Source organism: Gouania willdenowi, chromosome 12 (genome assembly GCF_900634775.1).
Source record: "Gouania willdenowi chromosome 12, fGouWil2.1, whole genome shotgun sequence".
NCBI classification, from domain to species: Eukaryota; Metazoa; Chordata; class Actinopteri; order Blenniiformes; family Gobiesocidae; genus Gouania; species Gouania willdenowi.
Genome location: NC_041055.1, coordinates 21,369,814 through 21,389,384, shown reverse-complemented (window position 1 = coordinate 21,389,384; position 19,571 = coordinate 21,369,814). Strand labels below are relative to the sequence as shown.

At 36.2% G+C, this 19,571-nt stretch overlaps 1 protein-coding gene across 1 annotated transcript; it reads right to left on the bottom strand.

Annotated features, from left to right (window-relative positions):
• Positions 1-1,365: 1,365 nt before the first annotated feature.
• Positions 1,366-18,425, bottom strand: susd2 (sushi domain containing 2). Its single transcript, XM_028463545.1, has 16 exons — positions 18,295-18,425; positions 17,978-18,176; positions 16,972-17,123; positions 15,877-16,044; positions 15,611-15,785; positions 15,321-15,522; positions 11,285-11,370; positions 10,939-11,207; positions 9,749-9,883; positions 9,513-9,668; positions 5,870-6,118; positions 5,564-5,747; positions 4,229-4,323; positions 3,979-4,158; positions 2,070-2,166; positions 1,366-1,928 (listed from the first exon to the last, which is right to left on the bottom strand). Coding segments are annotated over exons 1-16 (2,409 nt in total). The 5' UTR covers positions 18,356-18,425; the 3' UTR covers positions 1,366-1,927.
• Between the last annotated feature and the right edge of the window lie 1,146 nt (positions 18,426-19,571).

The window sequence follows — 19,571 nt, the reverse complement described above, 5'->3', positions numbered from 1 at the left end:
ACTTTGAACTCCACTCCTGTAAAGACCAACTAACCAATGTTTGATTTCTCTCTAACTCTACTTATTGTTGGTCGTCTATGCACATGGGAACATGGTTATGTGGTATGTAGCGTGTGTGTGTGTGTGTGTGTGTGTGCGTTCCTTGTTCACCGGGTCATGGCCAATGGGAACGCAGTTGGAGAGTTGGTTACCAGAAAGACAAAAGCTCAACTAAACGTTTAATTATTGTATCTTTAATGTCAATCTGCACATTTTTTCGGAGATATTTAAGCTTGAAAAAATAACTTCCAGTTGTTGGTTTATTTTATGCGTAGGAGGACAACGTTTTTAAAAAAATGATCATATTAATAGTTATTATTAATATTAACATTAGCCAGGAGTGCCATCTAGGATTGAGTTAAAGTGTCCTTGATCACTTAATGAGTTAATAATACCTTTTTCTCTGGTGGGTTCTTGATATCGTTTCAGAGGTTTTATAACTCAGTCATAATATTAATAACAAAGAAGGTAGAATGTATGCATTTACTATAGCAAATGAGATGTTGATAATGTACAAGTATGATGATAACAAGAAGATACAATCATCAACATCCTCCGCCAGATTGGTTGCCATTATAACTCACAACCTTTTCCTAAACGTCCTTAATCTAAGAACTTAGATGTATACACAAAAAAATATTGCATCAGAATATGAAATTACTAACTATCTTAAACGGTTTCTAAGAAAAGCTGGCCCTTGTGAAGATACCTCGAACAGAGTAAAAAAAAACAGCACAAGGGCAATAATATTTGCGCGCTTCTTATTTTCGAACTCCATTAAGGTATTGATACCCTGAGGCCACACACCAAAGTTGGCTATCGTATATCGGACGGAGCGAGGACAAACCTATATCCACCTTCACACTTTGTGGTGGGTGATAATAAGCACATTCAAATGATGATTACTAAAAGGTTACTACTGGCTAAACTGCTATATTATATACATTCTGTACACAGATTTACTGTATATACATGTTATGAATGAGATGTATGACGTGTGTTGTTTGTGCATGTGTGTTAACGCGGTGTAAGGGTGGTGCTTGGATCCAACTTTGGGCCCCCTTGGCCCCGTGAAGCTCTGTTTAACGTTCAAAACAACATTTTTAGGGCTTTGAAGGAAGTTTGTTAGACAAATGAGTTTCTCACTAGTCCTGCTGTGGAATTAAAATTAAAAATGCAGTCATCACTTCATTCAGAATGCTACAAACTTTTTATCCTAAAACAGAGGTAAAAAACAACAACCAAAAGTTGCTCCACTTATACCTGGACACTTTCCATGTCCAGGTATATAGAAAATGTATTACATGATTAAAATGAAGATCAAAATAAGAATATTAAATTTTTATTCAAATTCAAGTCATCAAAAGTTAGCTTATGCAACATGTCAAGAGATCATATGCTTACTTTCTGAACAGAGTGTAAACTGAATGCATGTATCGCTTCATTGGAACTACATTTACTACTATCTATTATTATATTATTCACTACTTGGGGAGTCTACAATGGTTGACTGGTGAAGGATACAATATAAAATACTATAAAAGCTTGAAAAGAACAGGTAAGCACAGAATTTCTCCCACTTATTCGCACAACTGCTACTTTAGCAAAGGAAATTTAATATTGGAAACTTACACTGACCAATAGGAACAATTTACAAAGAATTTAAAGCACTTTAAGTACATTACTCTGCATGTAATCTGACTTAAATACAGGACCTTTGTTGAAAATGTGAAATTATTTTTTATCAAAACTTGAATTAATGTTACCACCACATCTTGTTGGATACTTGTGTCGGAAAATGTGACCAATCGGCAATCATTCACGGTGATGAGATCATGTTGAATGCATCACACCCAGTATCCTGGTAAAAGGGCTTCACTTCTCACCATCTAAAATTACAAAGTGAGAAAGTGAGAAAGCAGATTTGTACCCTGTGTATCTCTCACACAACAAAAAAAACACAATAACATCAAAACAATACAATACATTTCTATGCAATGTATTAATTATCAGGGCGAAAAGTACTGCACCATTTCTTCTTTTTGACCTGGAGCACAATCACTGTTATGATGACAATCAGCACCAGAGCTCCAATGACTGAGCCGGCAACAATTCCTGCTATATTACCTGAAATAAAACAAGCAGGTTTAAGCAGATGAATTAAGCCTGTGTATTTTAAATTGATTTATTAAGTTTAATTCATTGTAGAAATGTGTGCCGTTCTTTTCCTTTTTTTTTTTTTTGGCATTCACAAATCATAATTGAAAACACCAAGGAAAAACACATGAAATAAATAAGGTTTTTTTTTTTTTTTTAAAAAAAAAAAAAAAACCTTTGCGCAGAAATGTCCAATCATTATTTTTCATAGACAATTTTTTTTTTCACGTAGCAAAAATTAGATGACATTTTCTTTTTGAAATGCACGTGAAAAGATATCGTCGACTAAAACTAGACTATAGCTGAAATAGTGCCGATGACTACATTTACATTTTAGTCAAAAAACTATGACTTCAACGAGATAAAAATGTCAAAAACACAGCCTCAAAACATTTTACCTTATCACTCTCCATCAGCAATCTACGTTAGCCTGCACACCTACAGTACTTACCTCTGGTTGGTGTGACAATATTACATGCATGAGGAAGAAAAGTCAAGTAGCCAAAGAAAGAAAGGATGAGCAGATAAAGGAGTGATTTTTGCTGGACATGATAAAGTTTTTTTCTTGGCAAGAAAAGGAAAAGGTGTTTGTTCATCAATCAACAAAGGAGTTTAGTCCAAAGCACATTAATGCACAAAGTGTTTTCTGAAAAATGTGGAAAACCAAGTTTTCATTCAGAACACAGACCCAGTGTAAAGTTGTTTTACTGTACATACCTCTATCACGCTCATGCAAAGTCAAACACGAATGCACTGGCTGACGCTGATTTGTTTGATCATTTCATTTAACGGGGTAGTGTTATGAAAAAATCACTTTATAATAGTTTTGCTACAGTGATATACATCCATTTAGCCTCATTCAGAGGGCCAAAGTTGAAAAAGCTCCGTTTCCTCCCCCCCTTGTTATTCTACATTTTGTAAAAAGTCAGCTTCAAACGGGCGAGTTGGATTTTTCTCGGTAGGTGACGTCACCTAGCGGAAACTCCTCCTCCTGACAAGCCAGGCTCCTCCTACCCTATTAGAATGTGAGCTCCTCCCTCTCAAACTACAGTACCTCACAGCTAAAACAAACACTGCAGTTTAATATAGAATATACGTTGTACTTCATTGTCGTATATGTAAAGCTACATACACAAAATGTGTTCTCTGCATTTAACCCCTTCCTGGGGAGCAATGGTCATAGGACTCAGGGAGCAGTTACAATCAGTTCCATTTTTAGTAACCGTTATACTGCCACGTTTCACCTTTGAGATGATCTGACGTGTTTGTGACCCAATGCGACGCAGCGGTCGGACCAAACAGTGGACTATCACCTTGAATGAACTATTGCTGTAATAAGATGTGGAGAGGATGACAAGAAAGCGATGTAGCAGCGTCGGTTAGTGAAGCAGCTGAAACAGCTGATTGACTCTGCTGCTGCTGCTGCCAACACACCCTGAAACAGTGTTTGTCTGACTCACAATCACAATAGCTGCTTAAATATCCATGTGTTCTACTGTAATGTGCAGTTTTTTGGCTCAAAACAATAACAAGAGTGTGTGGATAGCAAAAGACAATCGCTAGTGATCAGCTGTTGTTTGGAGTCAATGTCTACAGACATTTTCTACTCATGCATATCCATAATGGGCTCCAAAACAGACCGCATTTAGAACTGCTCAGAAAGTCACTTTTCACAGGGCTAAAACTCTGGAAAACAGGCGACTTATGGAAAATAAACCTCAAATACTGTTGTTGGGGTTTTTAGAACAAATGAAGATGAGTTAAAAATAGTATTAATCGTACTGGGAGTGGAGCATTTCGTGTTTTGTCCAGACCACTGGCCGCTGCTCAGGCAGATCCGCTCGGCTGATCCTTCTAGAGAGTAACCGCTCTCACAAGAAAACCGCAGCTGGGCTCCTTCAAGGTAGACGGTTCCATTTTTCTCTCCGTTGATTGGTGGAGGAAGAAACCCACAGGACGTTACTGCAAAACATTTCAGAGTAAAGCACTGCGACAACCCAGTTGTAAATAGTTATTTCTATTAAATTCTTACCTGGCTTCAAGTCTTTTACGAGAGAAATATGATGCTGGAATGACCTTTTAGTGACATTTCCCAGTGTTGGACTACGACCTACCAAGATGTCATACCTACAGGAGAAAATAAACAACATCAAACTCATCAATAGAGATGAAGATACTGGACATAGAGTCTATTACAGCCTTACAGTCATTGTTTGTGAGTTACTGCCTGACATTTTTCTGACAATGTCAAATATATGGCTCGTGGGCCAAATCTATCCCACCAGAGGGTCTTTTGTTTTGTCCTGAAAACTTTAGAGGAATTAACTAGAGCAGAAGTGGGCAACTTCTATCACAGCGGGGCCACAAAAAATGTGATTGTTTGGTCCAAGGGCCACATTATCAATATTCATGTCAGCATTTAAAATAATGACTAATCTGAGCATTAATACAGTCTTTTTGTGTGACGTCCTTGGTCGTTTTTTTTGTTTGTTTTTAGACATTTTGTGTGTTTTTGAATTCATTTTGTCAATTTTCTTTTCAATATTGTGAATTTTTGTTTGAATGTTTTCCAGTAATTGTGTATTTTTTTTAATTAATATTGTGTTATTGTTGTCATTTTGTGCAATTATGTGTCGTTGAAGTCCTTTTTTATATGTTATTATTATAGTCATTTGTGTGTTTAGGTGCTTGTTTAGTGTCTTTGCTGTCATTTTGTGTGTTTTATCAGTGATTTTTTTGTACTTTTTGTTTCTGGAGTTTTGTGTGCTATGTGAGGCTTCAAATAACTTCCAACTACATGACATACAGTTTTGTTTTTTGGGGCCAAGCAAAATTAAACCAAGGGCCACATGTGGCCCCCAGGCCACCAGTTGACTATGTCTGAACTAGAGAATAATGACAATACAGCACTAATAGTGAGGCCAAACACAAAAATATCAGAAATTGTTCTCAAAAGCCAAACAAAATACAGCTTAGTTTTGTTTATTTTATTGTTAATTATTTTTTCCCAAATTACAAAATACCCAGGAACATAACAGTTAAAGAAGTAAAGAAGTAGTGCTGTTCATAATATCATAATATATGACGTAAAGCAGATAAATTGTTATTTTTTTTAATGAAAACTGTTGAAAATCCATGAAAAATGTCACATATTTTGTATTTATTGGTAATATTTTACAACTTTTCAGGTCTTATTCACCAGACAACCAGTGTTATACTGTTAGTTTCCTTTAGTGTGGCTCATAATGTTATACATCATTTTTCCAATACTTTATCAACTGAAGTTTATATGTTATATAAGTTGTTGGTCCACTCTCTTACTATGTTTTTTCTTACACATTCGCTTCATTTAAATTATTTCCCATACCTACAAAACTGAGAGCCTTCTCCAGAGCAGATATTTGCTGCTTCAGTAGCCAAAGGATCATCTGCACTCTCAGGAGTGAAGAACACTGGAATAAACATGTGGTCGTGCTTAGGGGAGTGATAATAGTTTTCCAGTAAGTACTCTGTATCATACGTGAACAAGGTGGAAGCATTGCGAATAGCCCCTGTAACACAGAGAAAAAACATAACATTATGTCTGTTAACTAAAGTTTCCAGATTAAAATGCATTATTTTAGTAAAATGACAAAACCAGCAAATGAAAACTGAGAATTTAACGGTTTCTTACAATTTGCACCAAAGCTAAACACTTCCTCTGGATTGCTGTTGTTTCGAACAACTTCACCATTTCTTAGAAGGAGATCATCATCGGGGTTCCCATTAAAAACTCCCAAAAGGCCCATTGTGTTGCCCTTAAACTCCTCAGACAGGAGAACTGTAGCTGTCATGGTTTGTTCTGTCTGTCGTACTTCCACCCCAGCACCGCTGGGGAACATGACGGTCACGTTTGTAGATGTAGGAGAAAACACAAACACGCCTACAGAAGAGTTAGAGAAGCAGAAAATGTCAAAGGAAACACATTGAACAACAAACAGGACAAATAATGATGTCACTTTTTCAGCTCCGTGCTAAGCTAAACTTGTTAGCGCGTGTGTCACATGGACACATACAGGTAAAAGCCAGTGAATTAGAATATTTAGAAAAACTTGATTTATTTCAGTAATTGCATTCAAAAGGTGTAACTTGTACATTATATTTATTCATTGCACACAGACTGATGCATTCAAATGTTTATTTCATTTAATTTTGATGATTTGAAGTGGCAACAAATGAAAATCCAAAATTCCGTGTGTCACAAAATTAGAATATTACTTAAGGCTGATACAAAAAAGGGATTTTTAGAAATGTTGGCCAACTGAAAAGTATGAAAATGAAAAATATGAGCATGTACAATACTCAATACTTGGTTGGAGCGCCTTTTGCCTCAATTACTGCGTTAATGTGGCGTGGCATGGAGTCCATGAGTTTCTGGCACTGCTCGGGTGTTATGAGAGCCCAGGTTGCCCTGATAGTGGCCTTCAACTCCTCTGCGTTTTTGGGTCTGGCATTCTGCATCTTCCTTTTCACAATACCCCACAGATTTTCTATGGGGCTAAGGTCAGGGGAGTTGGCTGGCCAATTTAGAACAGAAATACCATGGTCCGTAAACCAGGCACGGGTAGATTTTGCGCTGTGTGCAGGCGCCAAGTCCTGTTGGAACTTGAAATCTCCATCTCCATAGAGCAGGTCAGCAGCAGGAAGCATGAAGTGCTCTAAAACTTGCTGGTATACGGCTGCGTTGACCCTGGATCTCAGGAAACAGAGTGGGCCGACACCAGCAGATGACATGGCACCCCAAACCATCACTGATGGTGGAAACTTTACACTAGACTTCAGGCAACGTGGATCCTGTGCCTCTCCTGTCCTCCTCCAGACTCTGGGACCTCAATTTCCAAAGGAAATGCAAAATTTGCTTTCGTCAGAAAACATGACTTTGGACCACTCAGCAGCAGTCCAGCTCTTTTTTTCCTTAGCCCAGGTGAGACGCTTTTCGCGCTGTTTCTTGGTCAACAGTGGCTTGACACGAGGTATGCGGCAGTTGAAACCCATGTCTTTCAAGCGTCTCTTGGTGGTGGATCTTGAAGCACTGACTCCAGCAGCTGTCCACTCCTTGTGAATCTCCCCCACATTCTTGAATGGGTTTTTTTTCACAATCCTGACCAGGGCGCGGTGATCCCTATTGCTTGTACACTTTTTCTGACCACAGTTGTTCCTTCCCTTTGCCTCTCCATTAATGTGTTTGGACACAGAGCTCTGAGAACAGCCAGCCTCTTCAGCAATAACCTTTTGTGTCTTTCCCTCCTTGTGCAATGTGTCGATGGTCGCCTTTTGGACAGCTGAGTATTGTACATGCTCATATTTTTCATTTTCATACTTTTCAGTTGGCCAACATTTCTAAAAATCCCTTTTTTGTATCAGCCTTAAGTAATATTCTAATTTTGTGACACACGGAATTTTGGATTTTCATTTGTTGCCACTTCAAATCATCAAAATTAAATGAAATAAACATTTGAATGCATCAGTCTGTGTGCAATGAATAAATATAATGTACAAGTTACACCTTTTGAATGCAATTACTGAAATAAATCAAGTTTTTTTAAATATTCTAATTCACTGGCTTTTACCTGTATACATTTGCATGTTCTCTCACATACATGCAAGTGCAATTTGTGTCTCAAAGTCTGAGCACATTGTACATGCACTCTCTCACACACACATGTGCTTCAGGGTATTGGTTTTAACCTGACACTAGAAATCGTAAAAAAACACTTCTGACCCACTTGTTCCTTTTTTCAGGGTCGCTGGGACTTATATAGTGTCATGATCCAATATTGATATCTGATATTGGTCTGATAGCAGCCAGAAAACGAATTCGGATTTTATTGGACTGCATTTAAAATCTTTGATATAAGTATAATATATAATTTTTTGTTGTTTTTGTCCCGGCCCTCAGTTGTTCCCACCATATACTGACAGTACAAATAACTGTTGACTATTGTTCTCTGAGTAACATCACTTGATCAAGCCTTTTCTAACATTCCACACTACAAAATAAGTCATAAAAGTATGTATGATTCATGCTGATATCAGATTGATATATATATATATATATATATATATATATATATATATATATATATACGCACACACAGGTATGTAAGTTCTCCCATGACAGAAGCTTATTGCATTCACTGAAGAAAAAAGTTTTGGTTTTTCTGAAGTGATGAGATCAAAACAATAATAAAAGCTTTGTTTTTCTGCTTTTTTTTTTTTTTTTTTGACATTTTTAGGTTTTTCTGAATTGATTAAATAACTTTTTTTTTTTTTTAGAGGAAATATTTTTAGGTTTTTCTGAATTGATAGGTATTTTTATTTATTTATTGAATACATAAAATTGAATTCATATTCTCATTTCAAAAGACCTGCTTCAAAAAAAAAAAAAAAAAAAAACGCATGAATGATTTAAAAGTTACAGACATGTTAAGTGCAGCAAATAGCAAAAGACTCCCAAAAATAATTTTAAGTAGTCTGATAATTAATAATGATCTGTGACAATTAAAAATTAAATCTGAAGGCAGGTTTTTTGGTGTCTCTCCTTTTATCATTTTTTTTAAACCCAAATTAAATAGTTACCTGAAGACAAATCACGTGAAATAACAGTTTAAAAAAATATATTGAAGTAACTCAAAAATTAACAATATTTTAATAACAAAAAAGAAAACAGTAATAACAGAATATTTGCACAAATAACTACATAACAGTGTTTTTAAATAGAGTGATGCATTCTGGGATCATGCCAAAAAAAATAAATTGTTTTTTAACATCATTTTATAGGCTTTGCAACATAGTGAAGGTAAAAACTAATGAGGCCTTCTTTTTCAAATTAATACATAGTACCATCTATTTTTATTATAGGAATACCATAAAACAGAGATTCTCAACTGGTGGGTTGGGACTCAAAAGTGGGTCGCGGACCTGTATTGGGTGGGTCGTGGACAGCTGGTCAAAAATAAATAAATACTTAAAGTCTCTCAGGGTGGGTTGGACTTGTCTTTTATTTTAAATAAACTTTTATTTTGACAGGCCTGTTGTTTAATGCTTGTTGCACAGGCAAATATATAGATTTATGTTTTTTAAAAAAAGAGATTCTATGAATTAATAAGTGGGTCACGATTTAATGACGGTAGTAAAAATTGGGTCGCAGGGTGAGACCAGTTGAGAACCACTGCTATAAGACACGATAAGAACACTTATTCTACACACGGCATGTGTTTCCAAAGCAGTATGACATTTTATTGCTTTGAAGGAATTTAGGAAAGTCACTGTCTCACCATTTAAATCCATCCAGCTCTGCTCAGAGAAAGGAAGCACTTTTTGATTTTGCAGCACCTCGAGGCCACCGCGGCTTCTGTCCAGACGCACCTCGATAACATCCGAGGACGCCTCTCTCATGGCAACAGCTGTTAGCTGTGTTGCTTTTATTGTACCTAAATCAAATAATGGGTGAAAAGCTTTACATTCTGCATTTTATAGTTGAAATGGAGTTTAGTAGTTCCTTGTTATTCACCATTTACTGGCTCTGTCCGTCCTTGGATTGTGAGCTCTCGAGAATCAGTGTGCACTAAATCGTATTCCCCCTTGCCGTTGAAAGAATAGGCGACGCCATCAAATGTAATGAAGTGAGGATCTCCAAACACAACAGCTGATCAAAACATTAAAACAAAAATGTGTGATTCAATCATCGACATTCACATTAAACCAGAGGTGACAAGTAACAAAGTACAAATACTTTGTTACTGCACTTAAAGCTGATATCAGGAGTTTCTGAGAAATCTATGTTTATGTATGATTCTTTTGAAATGCGAAAAAATACCAATCTAGTCTTTTACTATGGTCTACTGCTGCTGGTGGTCATTTATATACATTAATGTATACAAGACCCTCCTTCTTCCTATAGACCCCTAGACAAATGGAAACAGTCGCAGTGATCACCCAGCCAATAGGCTTCAATTTCCTGTTTTTGAGACTGTCAATCAAAGTGTGCACGGAAACACGGCCACGCGTCACAACAGCAAACATGTAAATATGATTTTGGCTCTTACCTGACCCATAGACCTACATCAATGTGACCTGATGGAACCTTGTTACTGTATGTTCCGTGATGCGCGTGCAGAAAAGTAGAGGCATGGCTTCTGGTAGATTGGCGGAGGCCGTGGGAGGAAGTGAGGCTGTTTAGGGCGGGACATTGAGATGTTTTTCAGAAACTCCGGATATCAGCTTTAAGTGAGGGGTTTTTTTTTGGTATCTGTTCTTTTACTTTAGTGTTTATTTTTTGGCGACTTTTTACATTTACTCCATACTTTTTTTTTTTTTACAAATATCTGTACTTTTACTCCTTACATTTGAAAAATTAGCTCGTTATTTTAAGACCTTCAAAGATGACGTCACAACAAACGTGAAGCTGGAGAAGAAGCTTGAAACATTTTATCGACAAATTTCATCTACGATGAGTGCTAAATTCTCCAGGTATTGATAAAGGGTAACATGTATCATGTACATTTTTATGTACATGAGATATGTAATTGCTGGTTTAAAAACCCTGTTTTATTCATTAATTTTAACTTTTTTATTTAAGTACATTCAGTAGCTTGTACTCAAGTTAGGGAGCAACTTCAGTTATTTTTACTGAGTACTGAAGACTAGTACTTTTGCCACCTCTGCATTAAACACACAATCCAATGTTGATGTTTTTCCAACCTGAGCCAGGAGACTGATAGAGCCTGCAGTCACTGGAAGGGCGATGTTTGAAGTAGTAGTGGCAGTTATCAGACCAGAGACAGCAGTAATAGAAGCTCAGCACGTCATAAACCCAGTGGGACTGTCCGGGGACTCGAGGTGGGTTCTTATAGGGAGGAGAACCCCAGTCATGAGCTCGGTCTGGAGTGCTGCCTCCAATGGAGTCTCCCGTCAGGACCTGAGCCCCCCTGCTGTCATAACAACACTGCTGTCCTGCTCCGTACTGAGGACTGTTTAGAACACAACAGGTGAGTGAAAACCACGAGGTGCAAAAACATGAAAAGCGACAGGAAATGGTGTAATTCACCTGGCTTGGATGGCCCTCACACAGTGAACACTCCCAGGATGGTATGTGCACACACTCCCTTTCTCTATGTCACAGCCATAGTCCGTCTGAGGACAGAGTTACAACCTGTCAAATATGCTTAGTGCCGGAATCCTGGTATCATAAAAGTAATCAGCTTTAGAATCTCCAACAAAAGCAGCTCATGCTTCTTTCAGGCCTTTTAATGCAGTGGTTCCCAATCTTCTTTTATCCCACGTACCACAATTGCATTTTTGTCAAATCATGTTTAGAACCCCTCTTAAGTACCCTCTCCATAATTTCATATGCTTTCTAATTCATGGAAAAGCAGGCTCTCCTAAACACCTAACTGTGTCTCCAACATTGGTTTCCTAAGACTTCATCTACAAATAAAAACAATGAGTGAAATTTAAAGAAGAATTTATTTTTTAAAAAATGTAAAAAAAAATGCCATGCACTTTTATGTGATTGCTTCAACAGTAAATAAATATAGTTTCCTCTGTAAATTGTAGCTAATTATTGTCTCCTATTGTCAGAAGTTTGATTAAAAAAAAAAAGGCCTTTACAGTAAAATATTTCTGTGTAAATAAATTATAATAAAACACCTTTTTATTGAGCAATAATACTGATAGTTTTGGGTGAATTTGTCAAAAAAATAACTTGGAACATTGACCAATTATTTTTAGATTAATTGTTAAATCTTTCCGAATACCGCCGGCAATGTGCTCCTGTGCCCTAGGGGTACACGTACCCCGTTTGGGAACCACTGCCCTATAGCAGTGTTTCTCAAACTTCTTTGACTCAAATACCCCTTTTTCTTATTTCTGAATCCAAGTACCCCCCTTAGAAAACTATTATTTAAAAACAACTATACAGCATAATGATGGCATGAATGAGTGATAACACATTTAAAAGACTGTCATTTGGTAAATAAGTGGAAAGAAATAGTATTTAATACAGTGGTTCCCAACCTTTTTTAAATCATGACCCCATTTTGATAACAAGAATTTCTGGAAATGTTTTTTTTTTTTTTTTTTACTGCATTTTAGTTGATCTAGATCTATATTTAACAAAGTGAAAGTATAGAAATAGTTGTTTAAGAATGTGTGGTGTTTTAATAAAGAAATTTCTGGTGACCTCACATGGGGTCCTGACACCAAGGTTGAAAAACACTGATTTAGTGCCTCCTGAATAGAGTTGTTTCTCTCCGTCTCTCTCAAGGACCCCCGATAGTGCCATCATCACGTACCCACATTTGGGAACCACTGTCCCAAAATAGAAGCGTTACCTTGAATGAATCACATTTGTTTATTCCTTATAGCAGTTCCTCCTTTCTCTAACCTTTGAATCCAAACACCCCCTTTGCAGAGGTGAAAGTAATGGAAGTACTCACGTTACTGTAATTGAGTTATTTTATGGGTACTTGTGCAGCATATTTTTAAATCAGTAATTTTTCTTGTACTTAAGTATGTTTTAAAAGAAGTCAAGTAATTCATTACATTTCTACACCCAACCGTTACTGAGTAAATTATTATTATTAGTCGACCAACCAGATTAAATGTAATGCAAAACGCCAAAAGAGCATTAAATGGCAGTTCTTTTCTCAGTTTCAGAGTTCATACATTTACTGTAGCTATACTTAGAGCCTGATCATTTTTTGTTATTATTTTGAATTGAATTCATTGGTGTTATTTTTATTTAAAAAAAAATAATTAATTGTACATTTTGACAAACCTTTTATTTTATAGCGATGCCTTTGTGGAAAATAAATGACGTTCCAATGAAGTTTATTTTATTTATTTATTTACTGTATGCAAGGGAATTACGGCATGATTTATTACCAAAAAATAAACATGGGGGGGGTGAAAGTAACAAGTAGCTTTTACTTTGAGCATTATTATTATAGCTACTTTTTACTTGTACTTCTTCTTGAGTCTGTAAAAAAACATCTTCAGAGCATAATGATGGAATGAATGGGTGAAAACACACATTTTAAATGATCTTATTTTGTAAATAAGTGGAATGAAGCAGTATTTAGATTTATTTCTATCACTTATACTGTCATTTCCTGCATGGTGTGGAACCAAGACTGACCTTTGTATTTTCAATTAATGTTCTAATGAGGATCATTCATCTTAATCTGAAGATAAACACAGATGGTCTGTGGACAGATTAATAGACTCTACACGTATTACAAAGCAGGCACTAAAGAGCGTTAATGATTTTGCTCAACCCATATTGTAAAATTGAAAAAGAAAAAAAGACAACTGGTCAAATCTAACTAAAAATAAGAAGGTTGCAGGTTGTGGGATTATAAATCGTACAGGAGGATAATGTCTTGACCTTGAACTGATCACTAATGAGTAGGGGTGGGATGACGCATTGAGTTCACGATAATGGTATCATGATATAAGCCATGACAAGATGTGTGTAGTTCATAACCCCCACCTTTGAGATACCACTCGTATCCTTGTCAGTACTTCTTGTGGCATTTTAATGTTGCATTATCTTGTCTCACAATACATCGCCCCACCTTTATTATTGAACATTAAAAACAACTACAGTCGCTGTACTTTTAATTATTTTCATCAGCTTTATTATAAGTCTAATCTGATTTCAAATCTGGATGTTAATAAATGAGGGAAACATTTTTTTGAAAATAAAAAAATAAGAGAAACGACAAAAAAAAAATTACCGTATTTTTCGGACTATAAGGCGCACTTAAAATCCTTTCATTTTCTCAAAAATCGACAGTGCGCCTTATAATCGGGTGCGCCTTATAAATGAAATTAACTACTGTGCTTCAACATACTGAACTGAAAAAGTGAGTGTATTGTTCTGTATTTTATGTGTTAAACCTGAACAATGTTGAGAGTTATTGTTAATGAGTTGAATAAAGTTTGACTTATCTGACTATTTTATTTCGCTTAATGCGTCTTAATAATAATAATATTAATAATAACAAACCGGTGGGCCTTATAGTCCGAAAAATACGGGTAAATAAAAAAAAAGGTGGGATGATATATCATGCAACAAGACATCGCTATGGTTTGTTTTTTATTTTTTTTCACATGCCTGTTGAGTTGAAAAGGTCATACTTCAAGTAAATATGCAAGGAAACCAAGACTTGAAGTCAAATAAAAGCATGGTTATGTTGTATTGTTAAGGCGAGCCCATTATTGTCTATTAAATCATATCCTGAACTCAGTGCATCGTCCCACCTCTAGTAACTAAGGATTTAAAGAGGGCTTTATGGTCTTCAGTCAGACACACTGTAGCTCCAGATTAATGTATTAAGACATGGTTCTCAAACATTTTTTGGCTCTAATACTCCCTTTCTCTTACTTTTGAATCCATATTTATTCCTATAGTTTTTAATCATTTCCGTTCATCTCCCTCCTGATGTGGAACCAAGCCTGACTTTTGTATTTCCTGTTCATGTTCTAATCAAGATCATTTATATCATCATTTTGTGTGTTTTGTTGTTGTATATTGTTGTATGTTGTATATTTTTCTCTTATTTTGTATGTTTTTGTTGTCATTTTTGTGTGTTGTTGGTATTATCTATTTCAATTATTCTTTCTTTGTGTGTTTTTGGTGGCGTTTGGTTGTTTCTCTGTTATTTTTGTGTATTTTGTAGTGATCTTATGTATTTTTGTCTCATTTAGTGTGTCTTTGTTTTGCTGGTTATAGTCGGTATCTTTCTCTTTTAGTGCGTGAGTTTTTTTGTTTATTATTCAGTAGATTTTTCTCTTATTTGGGAGTTGCTGTTAATATTTAGTATAATTATCATTTTTAACTAAAAAAATGAACATAAAAGCTCATATTCTTAATGCTTTCATTTGTTAATTTAACTCTCTCTCTCTCTCAAGTACCCCTGAGAAATACTATATTGAGGTATGCTATTATTAGCAGCGTTTATTGGTTTCTTTGTTTGGTTGGATATTTTGATTGTATTTCCATTGTTGCATGACTAGATACGTTAAATCAGACTTCTTTTGTTTGCTTACGGGTGATGCAGCCAACCTGAAAATCTTACATGAAATCTTCCAGTGTCTGCTCTCGCTTGAGCCAACGTGCAGGGACAGTCTATGATTTCATCAAGAAAGTTTGGGAGCCTGTCCTCCAGTTTATCCCATGCTAGACATTTGTCCAGGGCCCAAGTTGCTGAGTTCTTCCTGAACTTCTCCTCTAAATGCCAAGCCAGCGCGTGGTCCTCAGTCCAAGTGGCTTGGACGTTCCTAAAGAGGAAACGTATGCTTTACAACTGAAAGATCAATCTGCATTCCCTTTTTAACTGACACCAGGAAAAAAAAACTTTGTGCATACCACGTGCCATCGGGGTACAAACTTGGGCTGACACGCAGTGCGCCGAGCTCCCACAACGAGAAGCCGTTCTCTGCTGGTTTGGGCAAAAAACTGAACGTGCCATTGTTGGGATAATCCCTTGCCAGTGAGTACAGATAGGTGAATTCACCCTGCCAGTTTCCTGAATAGGGCTCACCTGCAGATAAACTCTTTTATATGAGCCCTTTTTCTTTTTATATTCATTACACCTTCAAGCTATACAATATTTCAACATTTATTATACCAACCTGTCTCCCTGTAACCCCAGAGCTCAATGTTGACCTTCTCTGCTTGGACGAAAGACGTTGTCCACACCATGTTGAGAGTCCCACTAACATTTGGAGTGCCATAGTATTGCCATTTGGTGGAGTTAACCAGAAGTGCCTTAAACTTCAAGTCCAACTTTCCTGTATGAACTATGGCGTCATAAAACAGAAGAGTGGAAATTAAATAAATAAATGAAAAAACACAAATTAAAGCCATTTCCTCAAGGTGTGGCCAGACTTCCTAGGGCAGACATAGGCAACCAGGTCCCCCCTCAAAACAAATCCCCCAAAATTATATTTCAAGAAGTTTAAAAAATATGACCAACATACACAAAAACACACAAAATATTCCTAAAATACACAACATGACTCAGTAAACACAAAATGACAACAAAGACAGAAGCAACATCCACTTAAGCAAACAAAATGACTATAAAAAATGCCCCAAAAAACAACGCATTACAGGACAGCTCCAAAGACACACAAACTGTTCACAAAATTACACAAACTGACAGCAAAATACAGAAAAAAAAGAACGTGACCCCAAAAACGCACAAATCAACAACAAAAGAGAACACACAAAAACACACAAAATGACTAAAAACTGACAAAACATATGAATAATGCTCCGATAAATCATTATTCTGAATGCTGACATCAATTTTTAAACTCTTTGTACTGTAAAGTTCAAGTTTGAATGACAATAAAGATAGTCAAAGTCTAATTCTAACTATTAATTTGGCCCTCAGATCAGATGCAATCACATTTTTGTGGCCCCGATGTGATAGTGTTGCCCATCCCTGTCCTAGGGATCCTCATCCATCTCTACTCAGCTGTGTTTTCTCTAATGCATAAACTTATATATGTCCAGTGTGATGCCTACATTCAATCAAAGCTTAGTAAAACATTGCCATTAACCTGCTCTGTCCAATTCTAGACTCTGGGGGCTTGTTTTGCTATTACTTGTAAGTCATCATTCAGAAACTACTGTAAGTCAGACATGGTGCTTTGTTTTTTTGCCACGTTTGGCTTTTTCTCAAAAGTTCAAATACAGCGCTCACTTTGTTGATTCAGTACCTGAAAGCCAAGAGCCGACTTGGTTAAATGTTGTGCCATTGTCTGAAGAGATGATCACAGGAACCCATCCTGTTTGGTAAAGCAGTGGAGAGATGCAATGGCCTCTGCTGTTGTCATCAACATAGCCAAAAGTATCCGTTTTGTCGATAAACCTGCCGTAGAAAGTACAACTGCCATGATTGCACCCAAACTGCACAGCATCATCAATAGCAGGGTTGGGGTTGATTATTATTGTCATTGATAATCAGTTACAATTATGACGTAATTGTAATTTCAAAAATATTTTTTTGTTGTAACTGAGTTTAGATCATTGACTTTGACGATTTTTATAGAATTTGTATGACAATTACAATTATGTTTTAACGCAAAAATGCGAAACCAGTTCTATGTACATTATCTATGTAGTTAACAATTATTAAAATATGTTTCATATCAAGCTTTCCCACATTTTACCATTTAAAAAAAAAAAAAAAACTTGAAATCAAGGGGTATACTGACCCACACCAAAAACATTAAAAGCTATATTTTCATTGATTAGGAAACTTAACAAGGTAACCAATAGATAGGAAAGACAACAGATGATAAATATCTGTTTTTAGTGCATTTTACAGCTGATTTTATCATTAGAGATGCTAACAGAAAGCTAACTCAAGAGGAAAAGTAACTTTTATTTCAGGCTCAATAATTGTGATTAATTGTAATTTAACTTTAGTAATTAAGAACATAATTGTACTTTACTTTCTGAGGATAAAAAAAAATAATTATAAATTGAAAAAATGTTGGTCACTTCTTAATTAAATATGGGAAATTGAAAACATAATTGTAACTGAAAAATGTAATTGACCCCAACCCTGATCAATAGTAATAGGCTTATCTTTGAATATTGACAAAACTATTAATTACTTGAAAGATTGGGTGGTTAGATTTGATAGATGAAGGTGTTTTTTCTCCATCGGCTAACCAAACAACCGGTCAATAAATATAAATATGGAAGAGTAAATCTTACCTGCACACAATAGAAGAATTGGTATTAAAAGTTGTATTGAGGACAACAAAATCAGTCCCTCCAAACATGGACCCAGAGAAAGGGAGGAAATCCACACAGTACTGTTTATAGTCCGTGCAACAGTTCTCCAGGGAAACACACGTAGTGTGACATGAACACAAATCCAGTTTCACCCCACACTGTCCCTCACAGGACCGACCTGTGAAAAAAACCCCAAAAACAAACAAAATTGTTCCTAAAGTCCTTCAAAGAGCTTTTTGTCCAGTATACACATTTTAAATATTTAGTATTATTTAGATAATATTGTTATTACTCACCCCAAGTCCTGCAGATACATGAAATTAGAAGGACAAGTATGGCAGTAGACAGCGTTTGCATTGCTGCAGCGTCCCTGGGAGCCAAGGCTGTTGTGACAATTTCTTGGCTCACTAGATAAATGTGCTTTTCAAACCTTGAACCTTGATTGCATGAGGTTTCCAACATCTGTTTAATCATCAGCCAGGACTACAAGATAAGGATCCTAATGAAAGGAGTGTTTTCCGTGAAGTGGTTTTAGAAATCCTCATTATGTTTTGGATTGTACATCGGACATGAATTAACTCATCGTGATTAGTTATTTCTTTATTTCAGAATAAAAAAGCAGCTTATCCAAATGAAAGTATAGCAAACAAGGTTTATTTTGCTCATCATTGTCATGATGAATGATATTGATGATTAGCAATATTTGTGCTTGATTCCAATTGGTTTTTTTTACCCGCACTTTGGTGACAGACAACTTTTTGTCAAACTATTCCTGCAGATCATAAAACAGAGGCATCATCACATCACTAATAACAGTCATACTAAAGGCTATTATTTAACCACCAAATTATTTTTTGAACTTTTGTTTTACAGAGTGTTAATGAATCCTAGGCTGCATCCGAATATTCCCTCCTATCTCCTTTCCTATCCACTTTTCCTTAACCTCGTGTATGACGTAACGGGATTGAGGAAAGGTGTTAGGATCAGCCATCACGTTTGCTTTGACAGTCAGACGTAATAATCTGATGGCCGCGAAAGTAAGTGACGTCAGCCGTAGTGAAAAAACTACAAATTTCCGAAAATGGACTAAAAGCACATTTATAACACTTTCCGCTGATATCATCTCAAAAAGCACATGGTTCGAATGTAAATCAAAGAAAAAGAAAAAGATTGTTACATTGAGAATGTAACTCCACTCACAAATATGAATTATGATGAATCAAACATAATGTGGCTAAAAATGTCTCTGATTTCTTGTTCTTGAACCACAGTGTGTCTGTTTTATGTCACTTATAATCTGATAATATGTCTTACATATACTAAGATATGGGTTTTAGCTTATTTAAAGTTGTTCAAGACATACTATTGCATTGGTAACTTGCATGATCTCCGTTACTTGTCAGCGCTCAGGTGTGCATGTCCCTTTATATGTTGTTGCCGCAAGGAATTGTGGGTCAGCATTAGCTAGTCTCCTTTGATGAAGCAAGCATCAGTGTTTCCTAGGCTAAAGGAGATGAAAAAAAAGAAAGCATTGAGCCTCTTTTCCTGAGCTTAAAGAGAACTCGGACGCTCT